The sequence below is a fragment of the Euprymna scolopes genome, chromosome 11, assembly GCF_053919585.1.
Source record: "Euprymna scolopes isolate OS-2025 chromosome 11, ASM5391958v1, whole genome shotgun sequence".
Lineage (NCBI taxonomy): Eukaryota > Metazoa > Mollusca > Cephalopoda > Sepiida > Sepiolidae > Euprymna > Euprymna scolopes.
In genome coordinates, this window is record NC_136492.1 from 100,328,529 (window position 1) to 100,348,285 (window position 19,757).

The 19,757-nt window shown below is 32.4% G+C and overlaps 1 protein-coding gene across 1 annotated transcript in view; it reads right to left on the reverse strand.

Annotated features, from left to right (window-relative positions):
- LOC145287990 (uncharacterized) overlaps nt 1-19,757 on the reverse strand; it is a 54,043-nt gene that overhangs the window by 24,476 nt on the left and 9,810 nt on the right. Inside the window, exons 2-3 of the mRNA XM_080135987.1 lie at nt 9,561-9,687; nt 8,695-8,860 (exon numbers count right to left, since the gene is read on the reverse strand). Coding sequence (XP_079992113.1) covers nt 8,695-8,860; nt 9,561-9,687 — 293 coding nt within the window. The remainder of the gene's footprint in view (nt 1-8,694; nt 8,861-9,560; nt 9,688-19,757) is intronic.

Genomic DNA, 19,757 nt, shown 5'->3' on the forward strand with positions numbered 1-19,757 from the left:
AGATCTTTTTTCTATTATCAAAGCGTAGTATCTGTTCCAGCAGATACTGAATTCAAAGACCATATGTATGGGCAACCCCACATATCAGACCATTGATCTTGAGAAATCAGTTTTGGTCAATGTAGGGGAAACCCTTTGTACCAATTGTCACTATCCAGTTCCCTCTCGGAGGAACTGGTACCCCTTCCCTCACTCTCCACATTAAAAACGGCCTTGTGCCTAATTTACTCAGTGGGGAAGCAAATAAATAGAAAAAAGGGTTTTTAATATGAATATCATCAATACACAAAAAATTCATAGATGTATATAAATAACCATGTATCGCTTAAAAAAAAAAAAAAAAAAAAAAAAAGTGCTATATTTAACCCCCTTACTAATATATATTTTGAAAGCCTACCGATTAAGGAGCACCCAGCACCCTGCCGAATAAAACTTTTTGTAAATTTCTACTTTACAGCTGTATATCATTAAAGAAATATAATTATAAACAAAACCTTACAAATAAAGTGAAGAAAAAATTGAAGAAAAATCTTGGTAAATTTCCAGCTAATAAGCAATATGTTAAGATTAAAATTTTAAATATATTTAGTGTTATAAAGTCTTGAAAAAAAATTTAATACTACAATAGAAACACACAAATATAGATAAACACATAAAGCATATTAACAAATTTATACAAATAATGAAAATTAAAATATTATCTAAACAAATTATAATATACTAGCTGTACCTGGCCACGCATTGCTGTGGCCCAGTCAGTTTAAATAGAAATAGAATAAAAAAAAATAAAAATGTACTGTACATTTACTAAATATATATGTAATAAAATGACTGCAGAAATTCCCCTCTGGACTAAAGTATCATAGGTTTGCAACAACAGGTACCAAATTCAATACATCTAGTCTATTAGCCACTATCTTATGTAGCTTTCGAACACCATTTAATACACATTCATCAGTGATTAAAATGCTACATTGCATCCTACGAGCAATACCATCACAATTGCAACATCTTTAGAGGAAGGAGTCTCCATTTTTCTCTCTAAATATTTAATCCTACAGCTATTCCCAGTTGTCACCGGAACAAATGCTACACTTTCTATGGATTCTGTGCTTACACCACCTGTAACTGGCTATTAAAAACAGACCTCCTATAATCTTCAGTTTTTGATTCATAAATAGTAACGACTCCCTTGCCAAGCTCCATCGATTCTGATTGGCTGAGCTCTGATAATTCTCATATTCCGGAATCCAATTCTATGCTTCATAAATGAATGATTATTAAAATTACAAATGGAGTGTCAATAAGAGACCTGTTAATTTTCACAGCGTCAAGTTTGTTTCACGCTCAGGTCATCACTGTCTTGTGTGTGTACGTGTGTGTTGTACTTCACAATTTGCTGAGCGTTTGCTATAAATATTAACAAGTCTCAAAATATTGCTTATCCACAAATATTGAGAACATAAACAAAAAAAACATGGGTCACTAATGGATCTTATTATAGTCCGTGCATGCGTGTGTGTAAGTGTGTTCTAAAAAAAAATAAATAAAATGAAATAAAATGAATAAATAAATTAAAAAAAAAATTTTTTTTCATAGGAGTTTCCACTTATCAAGGCCCAGAGACCACTCGAGGATAAGGGTTAATGAGTATACAGTAGCTGTTACAAGAAAAGGATGTTCCCCTTTTCCTGTAAATAATAAGAACATTAGATAAGTGAAAATGATATTAGGATTAGCCGAGACTCAAACCTTGTAAGCAAGGTTCAGAAATAGATTTAGAAATGGAATGTTAGAATTTCGCTATTGTTAAATTCCATATAGAATTGTTATTGTTTGTATTGTAAAAAGAATTGTTCATTTTTTAGGAAAACTGAATAAAAAAGTCAGCTAAAAGGAATGCACAATACAAATTAAAAATATATTGAAAAAAATAGGTTAGGTTGAAAAATAGGTTAGTGAGAATTCTTTGTTTGCAGAAGTGTGTTTTGAACAAACATGGGTTTAGCCATGTGAGTTGGTCACGTTTGGAACCACACATCTGACGTCATAGCAAAAAGGGAATTCTCAATAATAGGAGCTAGGATTAGCAGATTAGAGGGTCGACAGTTGGCAGTCGAGCAGAGGAGGCAGAACAGTTGAGTCTGCTAGGCAGAGAGAGAGAGAATTGGAGTCAGGGTCCTTTGGAAACGAAGGAAAGAACATTAAACTATGTAGATCCTGAATTTGAATTCCTGACGGCAATCATCATTTCGACCAGTCAAATGAAATAAAGAATCACCATTGATATTTGTAACTCTTTGTCTTAGTGTTGTCATTCAACAATTGAAGGTAATGTGTTAATCATCTTAATATGAACTTTGTATAACCACCTTCCAAGTAATGTGTCCCCCTATCCATCATAAGTAATGATTCCTCCCCTCCTGTGTTAAAAGAACTGATCACCCTCTCTCCTCGCTAAACTATATATCTATAAAAGTGAACGTGTGTGTGCGTGTACATTCCCCTACGCAATAACTGTCAATTTTTAGTCTACAGACTCGAAATTTGATATACTGAGATTTGGGAAAATCTGTGATCGGTTTATGGCCAGAAATTTGGCTGTTAAGGGGTCAAAGTTCAACGATTTGACCTTTGAGAACTCTACCAAACTCTTGACAATTTTGGGTCTAAACACTTGAAATTTTAGATATAGGTTCCTTGGACATGGATCTAACTTAATAACTTGATTTGAGCCCAAAACAATAAATGTTGTGGGGCCATAAATAGAGGTCAAATTATTTTTAAATTTGACCTCTGCGGTCTCTACCAAATTACTCAGACAATTTCTGGTCTAAACATTTGAAATTTTACATAAAGGGTATTCAGAGATAGGGCAAGCCTTTTAATCGGTTTGGGTTAAAAATTTTCAGTTACCAATATATAAATGTATGTATGTATGGCTAAAACTTTCGACAAAGGCGACGGATTTTACTAAGATCAGTATCGTTTTAAAGTTCGACCTTTCATACAACAAATATCGAAAAATTGGCTAAAAACATTAATATCTTCACCTTCAACTAGGCACTTTTCTACAGGGGGGGAGGGTCACTTTTTTTGCCAATATTTTTGAAAGTTACCCTCTCCTTTCGCTTGTCTAGCCTTAATTTAAATATGAGTCACTTCAGGTTTGGCGGTGGTCGTAACCGCAAAGACGTCAGGTTTTTTTCCTCGTTCTTTCCCTCCTTCACAGTACGGGTTCGAGCCTGCCTTCCTACTACCACTTTTTTTTTTTTTTGCTCAACATACACACCCAAACCCCCGGGCAATACTGGGCTGAAATGCTAGGCGTCTATATATCATAAGAATAATTCATCATATAACATACTTAAATTATAAAATTACATGCACATGTGTATATGTATTTATATATATATATATATATATATATATATATATATATATATATATATATATATATATATATATAAGTGAATGTGTCTGTGTATGTGTCTGTCTGTGTGTGTACATTTCCCAACGCAATAACTGTCAATTTTTAGTCTACAGATTTGAAATTTGATATATAGGGTACTGAGATTTGGGAAAATCGATGTGATCGGTTTTCGGCCAGAAATTTCGCTGTTAAGGGGTCAAAGTTCAACAATTTGACTTTGAGAACTCTACCAAACTTCTCCGACAATTTTGGGTCTACACACTTGAAATTTTAGATATAGGTTCCTTGGACATGGATCTAACTTAATAACTTGATTTGAGCCCAAAACAATAAATGTTAAGGGGTCAAAGTTTTTTTTTTTTTTGTTTAGCATGCACCTCCAAACACCAGGGCAACGCCGAGCTGAAATGCTAATATATGTTATAAGAATCCACAGAACTGTAATACGTATAAATGTCTTCTATCTCTCCCCCTCATCATTGTTATATATATGTCTGCCGTCTCTCTCCAATATGAATGTCCCCATCATATCTCTTTTAATATGAACGCTGCGTCATCTTAAATATGACCCCCTGCTACACAACATAGCTAATGGAATGATATAACTGTTCGTGTAAATTCAATGAATTGGATTACTTAAGGGGACGGTTCAACAAAAGTTTGTTTACGTTGAACTTGAAGACGACCAAATTGCAGTCAACTGGAAAGCAGGAAAACGGAACAGTTGCACAGGCGTGCAGTTCTAAGAAAGAAGCATTGTTCACGGAATCTTCGTTTAGATTTAGGTACAGATAAAGAGTGAGGGAAATTATTGATAATGGTTTTAGCTAGACGAGTGTTTTTTTGTGAAAGTTTGGCGAAAGGGGGGGGGCTATAGATTGGAGCTCAAATGAGCACTTGCCATGAAAATAACAATAAAACAGACACAGGCTCACAACGTCTCTTCTTTGGGAAAGAGATTGCAGGGAAGAGAAAAGGGCATCACCCACTAGGCTACTATCAAGGAAGGTCAAGGTCTTTCTAGCAGCTCCTGCCCAGATATGGCAACAATACACTATCCTTGGCCTACTTGGTTTTTATATAAGTAGAGAATTGCATCAGCAGTGAGATGTCTACTGGAGCGGTAGAAGGATCCCACCATTTTTCCAGCGACCTTGGCAACAGATTTCATGTACGTGTTCCATTACAGATCAGGAGTAAAGGTTAAACCCAGAAACTCGTCAAAACAATGGAGCCTCCCCAAGACAAGAGCCATTCATTTCAATTGATGCCAGGTGTTGATGATGTAAAGTTAGAAGCTTGGTTTTAGATGCATTAAAATTAATCAGCCACCTCTTTCTCTGCTGCATCACATGCTCAAAATCAGAGGAGAGAGAAGCAGAGAGATCGTAGTCATTCATAGCCTTTGAAGTGTTTCCATAGATGGTAGTGTTGTCAGCATAAATGTTTATGAATGATCTTAGGATGTGATCTGGGAGATCATTGACGTAGATCAAGGATAAACCCCTGGGGGACTTCAGCATTAATACTGTGAGTATCCGATTTCTGCCCATGAACCACTACTCTTATTAACCTATCAGTGTTTTAATGATTAAAAACAAAAATATAAACCAGTTAAAAAAATCAATTGAGAGATTTGTAGACAATATACTGACCATCTTCCTAAAACAAGTAGGTAATGCTTAGTAGCATGGCCTCCAGAGATTGAAAAGAGACATTTTAGACAGAAGCATAAAACTGTTATCCAAACTACAACCCAGTTAGAAAATTCGAGACAAAAAAAAAACTGGTTTACAACTTTTGAATGTTGTCAGCTTTGCCTTTCAGGCGTGATACGAAAACTAGACTTTTCAGATCAGTTTCTAACTATGAAACAAATGTGTAGTGTTTATTGATCTAATGATCAGATTGATGAATCATTAGATTCAAGGGCAAATATCCATTCACCGAATCTATAAAAGGGGATATATCACTTGATTCACAGAGACAAGAGGATCTTATAAAAAGGGGTGCAAATATCAATCGAACAATAATTAAGAAACAAAGTGACTGATAGATTTTTTAAATCCACATTTACAAACGTATCAATATTTTATCAAGATCGTAGTTTCTTCATGATCTCCAAAATGGACATAGGTTGTTTCAACTTCATCTACCATAGAATTAGCATTACAAGCGTATGCTGTATTTTCGTGAACATCGGCAATATTACACACTTAATGTACTTCAACAAATCATATCTTTTTTATTTGTGGGTCAATTTCTAAAAGAATTATATTGATGGAAAGAGAATAGAATAAGCATTCCAATGATGTAAATTTATTTTTCTTTTATGCACTCAATGTTTTTATGCTCAAAGATAAAAATGAAAAAAAAAAAAAAAAAAAAAAAAAAAAACGGTAAAAAATGATGACAGCAAAAAGGGAAACTGTTTTTTCAAGGTTTCCATTTCATACGTTATGTTTGGATACACATGCGCTGGGTCAAATATGGCTGAAATTTTACAGGCTATGTAAACATAGAAGTCCATCTCTACTGGACTTTGATTTATATTTTTACGACCACAGGAAACAAAATTATGACCAAGTAAAGTTGACGAAGAATATTTCAAAATAAATAAATAAATAAATATATCATCCATTTTCATATAGATAACAGCTTCAGACAGAATTATTTTCATGTATAATATGTAAATATTTAATTATTAATTCTGCAGAAATTTTCTGTAAAATGTTATCCTTTATAGAAATTACAGAATATAGAATTTAACAGGAAACCGGCTCGCTATGCGCAAATGCGCTGAGCTGCATATAGTCAGTGTATTAACGAGTTTTGTTTGTATTCTCTTAAAAATAGAAGGCTTTTTTTTCTGCTTTCAAAAAAAAAAAAAAAAAAAAAAAAAAGCAGAAAAAACAGTTCATTTTTTATTCTGAGTTTGTTAATTTCAAAAAATTATTTTCAAATTTGATTTCCAAACAATACCGAGCCAAAACTATTATTTTTAATACTTTTAGTACAATGTATATTAAAAAACAACAAAATGTACTAGTATGTGCGTTTCTGTTATTTATATCAGTTTTTATAACTTCTTACTTGTATTTAAGGTAGAATTGTGTTTTTTAGTAGTCAAAAAAACAAAAAAAATAAAAAAATAAATAAAAAAGGTACTTGTGCACATGCTACCATGCTGAAATAATATTTAGAAACCCATTCTTAACATGGGAAGGGACAGGTGTTTTGTATTTTCGCCTAACAATAAAATAAAAGATATAAAAATAAACTTGAAAATACTATTTGAAAAAATAGCATGGTAACATAAGTGCATAAGCACCCAAATAAATATTACCAAAGGCAAGATAAATTACTCTTCCACCTGGTTGGATAAGTTTTTAGTGTATTTAATTAATGTAAAATGTTTGTTTATTTCGAAATTTAGTGTCGAGCATTACACAAGCCTAAGAGAAATAGCCACGTGGTATCATGTCTTTGAAATCTCGACAATGACTTAAAAATATACAAAATACTGTTAGAAACCAATAAATGTCCTTTATTGGGTGGGTTTCTAATAATATTTTGTATAATTTTTTATTTTTAACTCATTTTCAAGACCATTTTTTCGAATCTGTAAAACAAACCAGTTTTTTTTTTAACTGAAGATATCTAAATAATAACAAAAATAATTAGGCGGTTCGATAAAGAATTTCAGTGTGATGCATTTTGTAAATTTTTACCTTGTTTCCACCATAACATTTTTCTTTAAAATTGCTACCTTTTAAGGTTTTCAAGTATGCTGAAAACGAATATCGCATTTAAATTAGCTTTCCGGATATTAAGCAATGTGATTTCTTATGTTATTGCTGGTGGCCATCTTGGTACACATGTTTGCACATAGTTTTCCGGGGTTGCGCTTGCGCGCTCGAAGATGGCCACCAGCGATAACATAAAAAATGACATTGCTTAATATCTGGAAAACTACTTATTTGCAGAAAATTTTAATGTGATATTCGTTTTCAGAATACCCTAAAACCTATAAAAGTATTCATTTTAAATGTTAAGGTGGAAACAAAGAGTGACAAAAATTACCATCAACTGGTGAATGTATAGTTACTGTTCATCAGGATTCTGGTATCCTGGTACTGTGAAAGCTACATTGAAGATTCATGTAGAGTACGATTGATGGTTGCATCTCAGAAAATAGGGGTATATTTTGGGCCAGATAGAGAGGATTTACAAAATTGAAAATTGGACTGGTCCCAAAATGCATGTTCTGGTCGACTATGGGAATTTCTATCTTTTACAGAAATCCAAAATCTATATGAAAAATTTTCTTTGATTTATTTTTGAGATTAATTTATATCTATAATTTTTTCTTTTTGAGGAGAGTAGTAAATACCGGCCATGAATGCTCTTTAGGCATTCAATGGCTACACCCAAGATTAAGCTCTCCTTTGGTGGGGAGGCAGATAATACCTATTCTCAATAAAGCTATATTTAAATACTACTATAATACTTAGTTTTGTTTATGAAGAGACACACTATGATACCATGTGCCAGTTAAAAAAAAATTGAAATTTGTACATCTTAATTTATAATTCATGGCTAATGGTAAAGAGATAAATCAGATTTAACTTCATAATCAGAAAGCACACAATTTTACATAAGAGTACCAAGTTTCATGAGAATAGCTTGAAAAATAAAATTACCGAATTTCTTGAAAGGTTGAGGTCCGTAATTTAGCCCACTTTTTCTTAAGAAAAATGTCCACGGAAAAGCCTAAGTTTTGGCACTTAAAATTCTCATAACTTTTGAACTACTAATGGTATTTGCATAAATCAAACGGTTTTAAGCATCTTTTACACGGCTCTTTTCATGCAAGTTGATAAAATAATCATCTAAAAAGAAAAAAAAAACTGGTAATGCTAATAGAATCAATTATTTTAACAAGATATTTGTTGGTGAACCTTGATTATGCAGCAATCTGATGATAGTTACAATTACTGCTACAAACTAAAACATCATTTTTTATAGAAAGATCCACAGGCCAGTTTCTTGTACACTTGCCTAAAACAAAGTTTCTATTTGTTCAATTATAAAATATTACTTTCAGAGTCCATGTATTGAATAACAATTTATAATGTTAAAATTTCTACAAATTCAAAATGATTTTTAGAAAAGTGGTGGTTCAGCAAATTACCTCAAGAATATTGATGTACCTTTAAAATATACTGTTTAAAATAGCCATTGAAAGTCAAAAAACTTACAATCAGTTGGAAAACAATCAAAACTGTTTTCATATTCAGCTTTTGTTGCCGATTCAATCTCAATACCAAGAAATGGACCATCATGCCACCATGGGTATCTGTATCCAGGGAGACAGGCACATTGATAACCTCCTCGACGAAAGCCAAAACCACTTAAAGGTTCACACTAAAATACATGTCAAACACCATAATTTTATTCAATGTGATTAAAATTTCAAACAAAAGGAATTAGCACAAAATAGAATGAAATATAAAAAAAATTAAAATAGAGAAGAAAAGAAATGAACATATTTTGAAAAATATTGAAATTCTATAAGAAAATTTGAATTTTTATTATTTAGAAGTTGTCAATGATTTCTTTTGATTCTCATTTTTTATTAGTGTTAGTGCAGTCCCATCTAAGAATCACAGTGAAGGCTTGTGAAACTCTTTACTATCAAAGCTCTTGAATCAAGGGTCACTCACCAATGAGATATCATACCCCAAACACAGCAGTTACAGTGAAAATTAAAATAATTTCCTTATATTTTTCCTAGCTGTCTTCAATTTTGACAAAGTTAATATTAAGTACATCTAAAATTTTAAATTCCTGGATCCACTCTAAAGAGATACATTTTCTTTTTCATTTTACTAATGAATGGTGAAATACTGACCAATGAATTTTAAATGCTATCTTCTTTTTCTATTAAAGTTAATGAAATATATGCAAAACAGATGCATTGAAAATTTATTACTAAGTCAATAACGGTAGGGTGTAAAATATACAGCTCTTTCCTTTCTTACATTTTGTATCATATACAAGGGATGATAAATTTGTAGCAAAATAGTCACATTTAAGGAAAATTATAAAAAGAAAATTGATTTACCAATGTTGTCTTTTTGCATCTGGCTGTACTAGCAAAGAAATTAGGTGCAGGATTTCCTTCCGACAATGGACATGGGTTGAAATCAATCTTTTCAAATTCAAGATCAACAGACGTTACAGCAACATATCTTGTAATAATGAAAAAAAAAAAAATCCAAATCTTTTGGTAAATATAAGCTTTAATAGAATTCAAAAAATATAAATAAACGAAAGTATAAATTTAGTATTGAGTAAATTAATGTTTTTGTTTTTTTTAATTATTTTTATGCATTAAAATGATAAAATAATTTTATATTGACTTCTTTCTCACACAATTTTAAACACTTTTCAGTGAAAGTTTGACTAGTAATTTTTTATTTTTTATTACATTTTCACCCCAAACAAGGCACATTGCCACTTTGATGTAGGGGGATACTATCAGGAACATAAGCTACAGGGGTACTATGTGGGCAGTTGGGCAGCAAAATGCCGGTTCACATTACACTTGAACTTCTGCATGTCAGTACAGTTGGGGAAGCAGGGACCTGGAATGGAATTCCAGAGTCTAGTGGTTCTGGGGAAGAAACTACTGGAGTAGAAGGCTCTCTTACATCTAGGGATCTCAACTGAGAAGGGGTGGGATTTTGCTGCTTGTTGGATTTGTCAGGAGTATTTATGTCGAGGGGGTGCTTGCAGTTCATCGAAGCATTCACCGTTAAAGTACTTCTAGAACAGGCAGAGGGATGCTACATTTCGTCGATGGGACAGAGGCTGAAGCTTGGATGACAGTTCAGGACCTATTAGGTTGGCGACTCTTTTGAACCTTGTCTAGGATTGAGAGACTAGTAGCAGATGTACCAGCCCAAATATGACAATACTCCATACATGGGCGAATGGTAGCCTTATAGAGGTACAGTATACTTTCGGGCATTAGTAGCTTTCTAGCATGGTAGAGAGAACCTACCTTTTTCGCAGCAGTCAATGCTCTCAATGGAATTTTTCCAACTTATGTTTCCTGTGAACATTAGGCCGAGGAGTTTGAAAGATGTACTTTCAGATAAAGAGTCTTTGGCCATTGCTATTGTAGTTATTTAAAGAAACAAGTTTAGTCTTGGCAGCATTGAATGTGACCATCCATTTTTGTCCCCATTCCACTACAGATTGGAGGTTGTCCTCTAGTGTTTCTGCCATTTCTTTAGATATGTGTTCATTTGTTTTCCTGTAGTGTCTGTTATAGAGCGTGGTGTCATCAGCATATATACCCATCTCACAGACAATTTTGTCACGGAGGTCATTTATGAATATTAAGAATAATAGAGGTCCAAGGATAGACCCTTGAGGGATTCCCGCATTTATATCATATTGTTTAGATGTACGACCATCGAGGACAACCTGGATTTTTCTCTTATCTAAGAAGGATTTAATTATGCTAAGTATTCTTCCAGAGATACCGTATGATCTAACTTTCCTGAGAAGACCATGCCATACCCTGTCAAAAGCCTTAGATATATCTAGAGCTACCGCTCTACCCTCTCCTGCTTTGTCAAGTGAATGGTATATACGCTTAAAGATTATAGTTAGAATGTCTACTGTGGAATGGGCTTGCCTAAATCCATATTGTTGGTCGGTCAGAAGTTTAGCATCTGTAAAGTGATGGACTAGAGCTTGGTTAATTATGGACTCAAATATTTTGGCAAAAAGTGGGAGGAGGCTAATGGGGCGGTAATTTACTGGGTCAGTTCTTCCACCAGAATTCTTGAAAACTGGTACCACAGAAGCAGTTTTCCAGCAGGCACGAAAGCAAGATTCGTTAAGGCATTTGTTGTAAAGCTTGGAGAGAACTGGAGCTACTTTGGCGGAGCACTTTTTTAATAGCACAGCCGGGATGAGATCAGGTCTACATGCTTTTGAAGTGTCAAGATTTTTTATGATATGCATGCACCTGAGAAGGGGAGATTTTCAGATTGTCTAGTGTGGTGTCTGTCCGCAAAGGAAAGTAAATGAGGGAATGGTTAGCAGGGTCCTGTGTGGAGTTGGAAGCAAACCGACTGGCAAGCATGTTAGCCTTCTCGGTTGCTGAGCAAACAACCTCATGATTATTGGATAGTGGGGGAATTGTTGATTGCCCATTATTTACTACACTGTTATAGATTTTCCAGAAGTAACGGGTTCCTAATTTCTGTGTTTTGATGTGTTTTTTGGTGGTTTCAGTAAATTCTCTCTTAGCTGTCACTATTTCTTTCTTAGTTATTTCTTGCTTCTATATACTTCTGTCTGTTTGAACTGGACTTATGTCGGTTAAATCTGTGGTACACATGCTGCCTTTGCGTGATGGCAGCTGCACAAGTAGAAGTAAACCATTGGGAAGAGTGGGGCTTGCTATAAAATTTCCATGTGGGAACGTGCTTCAATTGCTGCTTTGAACCATTCAGTGGTCTCATTTGCACACTGTTCAGCAGGAAGTGAAAAGATATTTTGCCATGGGCGTCTCTGATGAGATCTCTGATGGCTTCCCAGTCAGCCTTTTTATAATATCTTGTTATTTTGAGCAATGGCTCTTCTGTTTTGGCTCTAGAGTTTAGGGCGATCTCAACTATTATCACTACATGATCAGCATTCCCAAGTGGGCTGTGGGCATTCGTAACAATCCTTGGGAATTGTGGTCAGAAACAGATTTTTTATTTTTTACATGGGGGAGGGGGGGGGGTCACCACTTATCAAGGCCCAGGAGCCACTCGGGGATAAGGGTTAAAATCTAAAAGTGATACGTGTTATTCTTGCTGGTCAGGGAAAAGGGTTGGAAACGTAACCATCTGTGATAGGGAATGAGATATAGAGAAGCTATGTTGAGCTACCAGCTTGAGCTCCAGTGTAGGTAGAAAATCCAAGCCAGTTGTTGTGGTGGACATTGAAGTCACCAAATACATGCACTTGTGCGCTAGTGTTGAGAGAAAGTGCTGTAGCTATGCTGTCAGAGACTTTGTCTATTAAAGTACAGTTCTGGGTCTAGGGAGAGCGGTAGAGAAAATAAAAGCACTAATGTTGTTTGCATGTTAAATCTAAAGCACATAAAGGCTTGACCATCCGATTCTAGTTTTGTTTTTCTAGTCAAGGGTAGGCTGTTTCGAATATAGACTCCAAGCCCGTGCACATGTCTGTCAGAATCCTTACGGCAGAGTGGGAGATATCCGGGCATGTTAAAGTAGTTAGAGGGGATGGAGGACCCTAAAAACAGTGAAAAAAAAAAAAAAATGACAAAAATAATTTATAGTAGAAGTGGGGGGATCATTTTTCCACATAAATTTAATTTATAATGATCCCCCATTTCCCAGCCATCACTGCCTTTTAGAGCAGTTAGTACTCCAAATTCTTTTGATATTTTTCAATTTGGAAAGTTATAAATAATACTACCACTAAATCTAGGTTCGAGTGACAAGTTCACATTCTAAAATGCCTCCCTTGAACCCGTCGTACTTATTAATCTTAAATCTAAGTGACAAATCCCATTCCAAAAAAATCTTATTTAATTCCACCATTAACCCTAAGTCCGTATGGCACCAACTTCAAAATAAAAACCCTTTAATAACTATCACTAACCCTAAGTTGGAGTGACAAGCATTGTATAAAGACCCCACACCCAATAAAATAAATAAATAAAATTTAAAAAATGAATAAAATGCACACCATTTGTCTCATAGAAAAATAAATTAACTGCTCTAAAAATGCTAGAATGGCCTGAAAATGGTGGGTTACTTTCCATTAAATTTGTATGTCAAACTAATTCCCCACTCTAATTGTTTTTTCTTTCTACTAAGTTTTCAAGGTGTTGGCACATAATTGCCCCTGGCCCTACCATTAACTCAAAGTCCGAGTGGCAAGCCTTCTCTTCCTACAAAGATCCTCTTAAAAAGACACATACTTGTCAAAAAATAAACTCACAATATTTATTTCCCATAGAAAAAATGGTTATTGCCCTAAAATGTTAGAATTACCTTAGCATCTAAAATCCAAGATTATATCAAATTTATATTTTTGTTGTTTTTTTAATTTCTGCCAAGTTTTTCAGCATGTTCATCTGTAATTGCCTAAAAAAAGGAGGACATTTTGAGGAGACAGGTGGAGGTGCTTTAGCAGGTGTTAATCTACATTAATATCAAATAAATCTCGCAATATATTCATTTCAAACAGTCCTAGATTTCAGTTTCTTGTACATAATCCAATTCTTGAGTTCTCTAACATCATTTTTTCTTTTTAGTGGATACATAGAATTTTTTATGATATTGCAAGATATTTATATGCCTTTACTGCAAAATACTTGGAAGCCATTCATTTCTGAAGATTTTCAGTGCCATATTTGGATTCTTTGCACAAAAGTACACTTATTTTATTGCTTTGTCCTGTGTTTTAATGAAGATATAGTATTTTTACTGAAAAGGTAGTTAAAAAAAATGTGACAAAACATGGTTTTAAAGAGAAAAAAAACAAAACATCCAAATGTGAGAAGCACAAAAAAGAATTGTTATTACTTCCTTATTCTGAGTTTAATTTTAAAATTTAAAGATTCCTTCTTAAATTATCAAGCTCTTTCTGTGTATGTCATTATAGAGATATTTTATGCAATTTCAATTTTTTTGTATTGCTACATTAAAAGAGCAAGACCTGATAAAATAGAAGTATTTTGCCTGCATATCCAGGGTTTGTTGTAATTCCTATGCTGATGAGGGTATGAAAGTTTCAACACAAACTGCATACTATATTACGAATTTACCATTTAAAATGAGAAACATTCTCAAACCATTAGGCCATTTACTGTCAAGGCCAATATGGTTGAGAACGTGGTGTCTAAGGAATCTGCCATTATTCTACAAGATCAAGTGACTATATTTTATTTTGAAGTTTTCTATTTAGTAATTGAGGACTTAAAGAGATTGTATTCAATTCAATGATTAAAACTAAAAGAAAATCATATATATAAAACGGGCCCCAACTCTAATTAGACCCCATTTCTTAGTGTTTTGCCCGAATGAAATGAAACTTTGGTCATAATTAGTTTATTATATTCAAAACATCACATCAAAACACAAGGTCTTTGGCCTTTTTTTTCTCCGTTGACTGTAAAATACTCAGAAAAACAATTGAATGTCCTGTTTTTTGGGTCACCCTGTATATATACACACACACACTTGCCATTTTTGATCAGACACCACATCGGTTTACTGGATGTTCAGATACCATTATAAAAACAAGTAAAAAGGGCATTTTACAAAGTGAAAAATATCATCACTAGTCAGTACATAGTACATCCCTCTTCCATGTTTCACGTTCCACTAGTTACACAAGACTTGAGTCTGAAAGATATTTGGTTGATCAATATTTTAATCATGTAAATTGAAACACACTCATGCCAGATTTTCTTTTAAACAACAAATTTGCCCTTAGTGTCAATAGCAGTATCATTTCCTTTATCCTTTTCACCAACAAAACATTTGCTTTTAGTATAAGCAGCAGTACTTCTCTCCAAAAGATAAGCATCCAAAATCCAGTGTGGCATCCAAAAATATTTCTCCAGCAAAAATCTGACTTCTTGTATTTTTTTTTTTTTTTGAATTGATAAACAATTTGTATTGAATGCAAGAAAAAGTTAATAACTATGTTTGCTACTTTCCCCTATAATAATAGCTTAAGCTATTTGATTTAATGTTGATCATAATTCATTATTTGTAGATATTCTTCATAGGAAGTGCCTATTTATCATAATTCAATCTTGTAGGCTATTCCATGGCATTTACATAAAAATAATGAAATGATCTTTGTTGTTACAGATGTAACAGTCACTCAGATACTGGATCTTAAAGTGTTGTCTGCATGGGTATTTGGCAACTTCGTGATCCAATATTAACTTTGAAAGAATTCATGGGATTTTTTTCCCCTTGATTTGGAAACAAAGTTAAAAAACTAAATTGTCATCTCTAAAACTATTTGTTTATATAGTTGTCAGACGATTCATTCTTTTTCTACCAAAATAAACATCAATGTTTTTGTAAAATTTTCTTAATAATCCCCAGCAGATCGGAGGTGATAATGAAGTATATTGTGCCATGGACCATAGTCATATCCGACTGTTGGAAAGCTTACCCTACTCCCCAACCTTAACAGAAAAAAAAAAAAACTGAATAGACAAAATAAAAACTTATTAAATGATTTCTTTGTACCCCCCCTTTCAAAATATTTTTAAAACTTAAAACAATATTTCTTACAAAAATGAAATTTTTGAAAATTACCAAAAAAAATATTTTTTATAAAAAATATAGCAATAAAAAAAATGTTTAAAAAAAAAAAGAAAAAAAAAAAAGAAAAAAAGAAAAGTTTTCATTGATTTTGTATACATAAAAAAGTTTATTCCTGAAACTTACCATAGGTTGATTTTTTTTATTTATTTCCATTTTTCTTCATGGAAATTACTACGCGATAAATGTTTTCTATCATGTTTTCTTTTATTTTTTCTAGCATTTTAAAAATTGACCAGAGCTCTGACCATTTACATAAGCTGCCAAAATATGCTGAGGCAACATCACAGAAAAAGGGGTCATTCATTGCATAAGCATAATTTTTTGTAGCATATACTTTAGACAAAGTAATAAGAGTTTATTTCACGGTTGATTGACACCAATGTTATGAATCTTTAACTTAACCTGAAGAGAAATCATTGTATTGTTCTAGAATAACTGATATTACTTTTTTAGTCACCTGGTTTGCCCAAGTTTATTTTTGTTTAGTTGTGCTTAACTACTTGAATGAGTTGTCAGCTTAGTATATACAGAGTTATGGACAAAAGGTCAATACTCTGGACACTACTAGGTTACAAGCTCAATTTTATGATTGTTGCATAAATTGGTGATAATACTAGTGGATTGATCAGTCAACATTTCTCTTGGAATTGGCATCAATATAAAAAAAGTTTCTTTAAATTATATTTTATTAGCACATCAACATTTGACATATCAAATTCTCTTATATTGCAAAGTATATTCATATGCTAACAATTTCAGAAACCATCTAAAATTTGTATTATTTGGATTACTGTTCGCATGTTGCATGTTATTTGAACAACATTTTGGTCGATGTAACCTACAACCATGTTGTATCTAGTTGAACTTGAGAATAGGTTTAAAGCTTTTTTTTTCTTTTTGAATTTTCTGCACTATTTGAAGTTCTTTTTACACTATCAGAAAATATTTAATGGTAATCAAATGACTATCCAGAGTAGTTTATTTTTTATATTTACAAGTCATACATTTTTAGAAATATTCACATTAGTCTGGATGTTTTTTTTTCATGTTAATTCATCTATTATTGTAAAGTCAGAACATGTATATAATTGAAATATACATTTACATTTTTACAGTTACAGAATTTCTTTTTATCTCAGATGCATTTTCTGTTTTTATTGAGTTAAATTTCAGATTCGTTTTCATTCTGTATCTTTTCTACAATGCAAAAAATGATGTTCTTTGTCATAATTATGACATTCCTTCTTCAATATTTGCAATATAATGACAGATTTATTATTCACTGACATTCTTCAGTTATGCTAATTTAGAATCTTTTCTAGCTTATTTCAGTGCATTTCAGAGAGGCAAGATCTTGTACAAGTATCAAGACAGTTTGGAGTAAGTTCACAGGATCTGAATTCTTCACATTTTTATTCACTTGCAAATGTAATAATTTTCTAAATCCCTTTTGCTCATATTAAAGCATTGCCAAGAGGAGTTGAAAAGAGAATTCCTTTCATCAAAAATCTTTGTTAATCGCAAAATGGTTTCCTTTGATAAATTAACACTTATATTTTTTATGTGAAATAACTTCAAAATTTCCAAGTAGTTCTTGTCTGATCATGCAGAATAATCTTTCTATAGATTTTCTTGTATCTTCCAAAATATGATGTAAATATGATCTCTTCTTGTAGCCGTGACCTAAATTTTCTAATTGAGATAATTATAGAATTTTGAGAAAAAGAATTAAAATTATTGTGTTCACTCTGGAGAACTTTTCTAAGTTCAAAGTTTTCTTGATGCTGTTTTACAAATCTTTCCATATCTTGACTACATTGTTTTTGAATCTTCACAAAATTTTTCTATTTCTTGACTACATTTTTTTTTATTTTAATTTTTTCAATTCCTTGACTACGCTGATTTACTAGTTAAATACAAAACTTTTAAAGCCCTCCATATTTTTTCTTTTAACTTATTACATTTCCTTTGCACCTTGTTTGTAATTTTGTTAATACTGTAAAAACTTTTTCACCTCTTTTACACATTTATCACCAATCAGTTATATCATACTTCAACAATTCATAGAAATAAATTCACTTGGCTAACAAATCTTCATTCTCACATAAAATAAATACAATGCACACTATGATTTACAATCCTTTTCAGACTTAGTTCATTATCGTTGTGAGACGTCTTATCAATCCAAATCTACAATTTTAGACCTGCCTCCCCCAACAAAATCCTAACCACCAAATTAGTAAATATTGTATTCGTTCAATAAGTTGCACAGACTGAAATGGCAATTTGTCAATGGAATCTCAATAATCCAAAATATATATTTCTCTCCTACCCTGGGGTTTTAATGGAGTTGTTCTGGTAACCTTTATTTTACACAGAATGTAAATGTCAGTGATAATAAACAAGTTAAAATATGGCCGAAGGCTAATCCTTTCCATTTAGGCCTTGTGTTGTATTTTATCATTTTTATAACAAATATTTTATTTTTTCAGTTTAGACGAACATTATTTTACTTTTTTATTCAGCGTTTAAGAGAAAATGCCATTCATGTCTCCACTGCCGTTGAATTGTGGCTAACAAAGATTGCCAAATGTTTTGTTTAACCCCAAAAAGTCTCAGCATGAGAATGGGTCATTAGCGTCAGTTGGAAAGTCCACTAAATTTGCAACCACTCCCAACAAGAAATAATTACCATGCTCACTGTAGAACGCATTCACCCTCGCCAGTTTATCCTGAACAATTTCAAGACAATTTATTGTATAAAACTATTAGATTTCTTTTTAAAAATGTGTAATTGAATAAATGAAAAAAATTATCAATAAAAACATAATATAATGGATTAATAAGTTTGTTGGAAATGATGCTAGTTCCATTTTTAAAAATTCTCTAAAAATTAATATTAACCTTATTTTCATTTTCTTTTTTCATAAACATTTTGTATGGCAGCCATTTTGAGTTGTCAAAGAAAATAGATCCTTGAACCCAACAATTTTAATCTTAAAAATAAAAAATCTACAAAAACTTATTTTTTCATTGGAAAAAAAAAAAAAAAAAAAAAAATCTCCACTTCTGGATCAGCAAGTAACTAATTTTGCTAACATAGCTGCCATACAAAAAGACTGTAGATATTATCAAACGGGGCGGGGCTACTTTAAGTTTGGAAACATTTATTGTATTGTGTCGATCTCATGTGCCAAAAAAACTTTTTACTGAATGAATAACATTTAGGTTTTGATAGACTTTCAAGACTGAATAAAATTAATTATTTTAGCGTTGTATACAATGTTATGTAATGAAATAACTGTTCTTAGAGTTATCTTTGGTCAATATTTTTGTGAGATTTTCTTCTTATATACTCTTTAAGCATATGAGCAAACCTTTCACTAGTATAACATTAGCAAAAAAAAAAAAAAAAAAAGAAAGATATGTTACAGTTGTACCGTATAATTGTTACAACTTAGTTTTAGGGGTCAAAATTTAAGTTGATTAGCTAAAATCGAAAAATACAGATTTACATAGGATAGACCTGCTTAATGGTAAAGAAAACAAAAATAATCACTTGCTCAAATCATGCCCTTTATGAATCCCAGCATTAACACTAAATCTGGCTGGTGGAAATAAAAATGCTCACTGAACAGAAAGTAAGTAGCCATGGAGCGAATAGTTATTTTACAAACAGATTTTTAAAGATGTTGATATATACATCAGCCGATTTTTTTATTTTATTTAGATGATAGGATTTATCTTTGTTAAATTATTAGTTTTACCTTGAACTCTTGAAATTATTTCAAGTTTTAAAATAGATGCTAAATCTAAAGGAATATCACTTCGCCCACACAAACATATGGCGGAATGTTCACTGCATACTTTATCTCAACACTCATGTGAATTCTACGGGGACTAATTTTTATCTTTTTGCGTACAGTAAA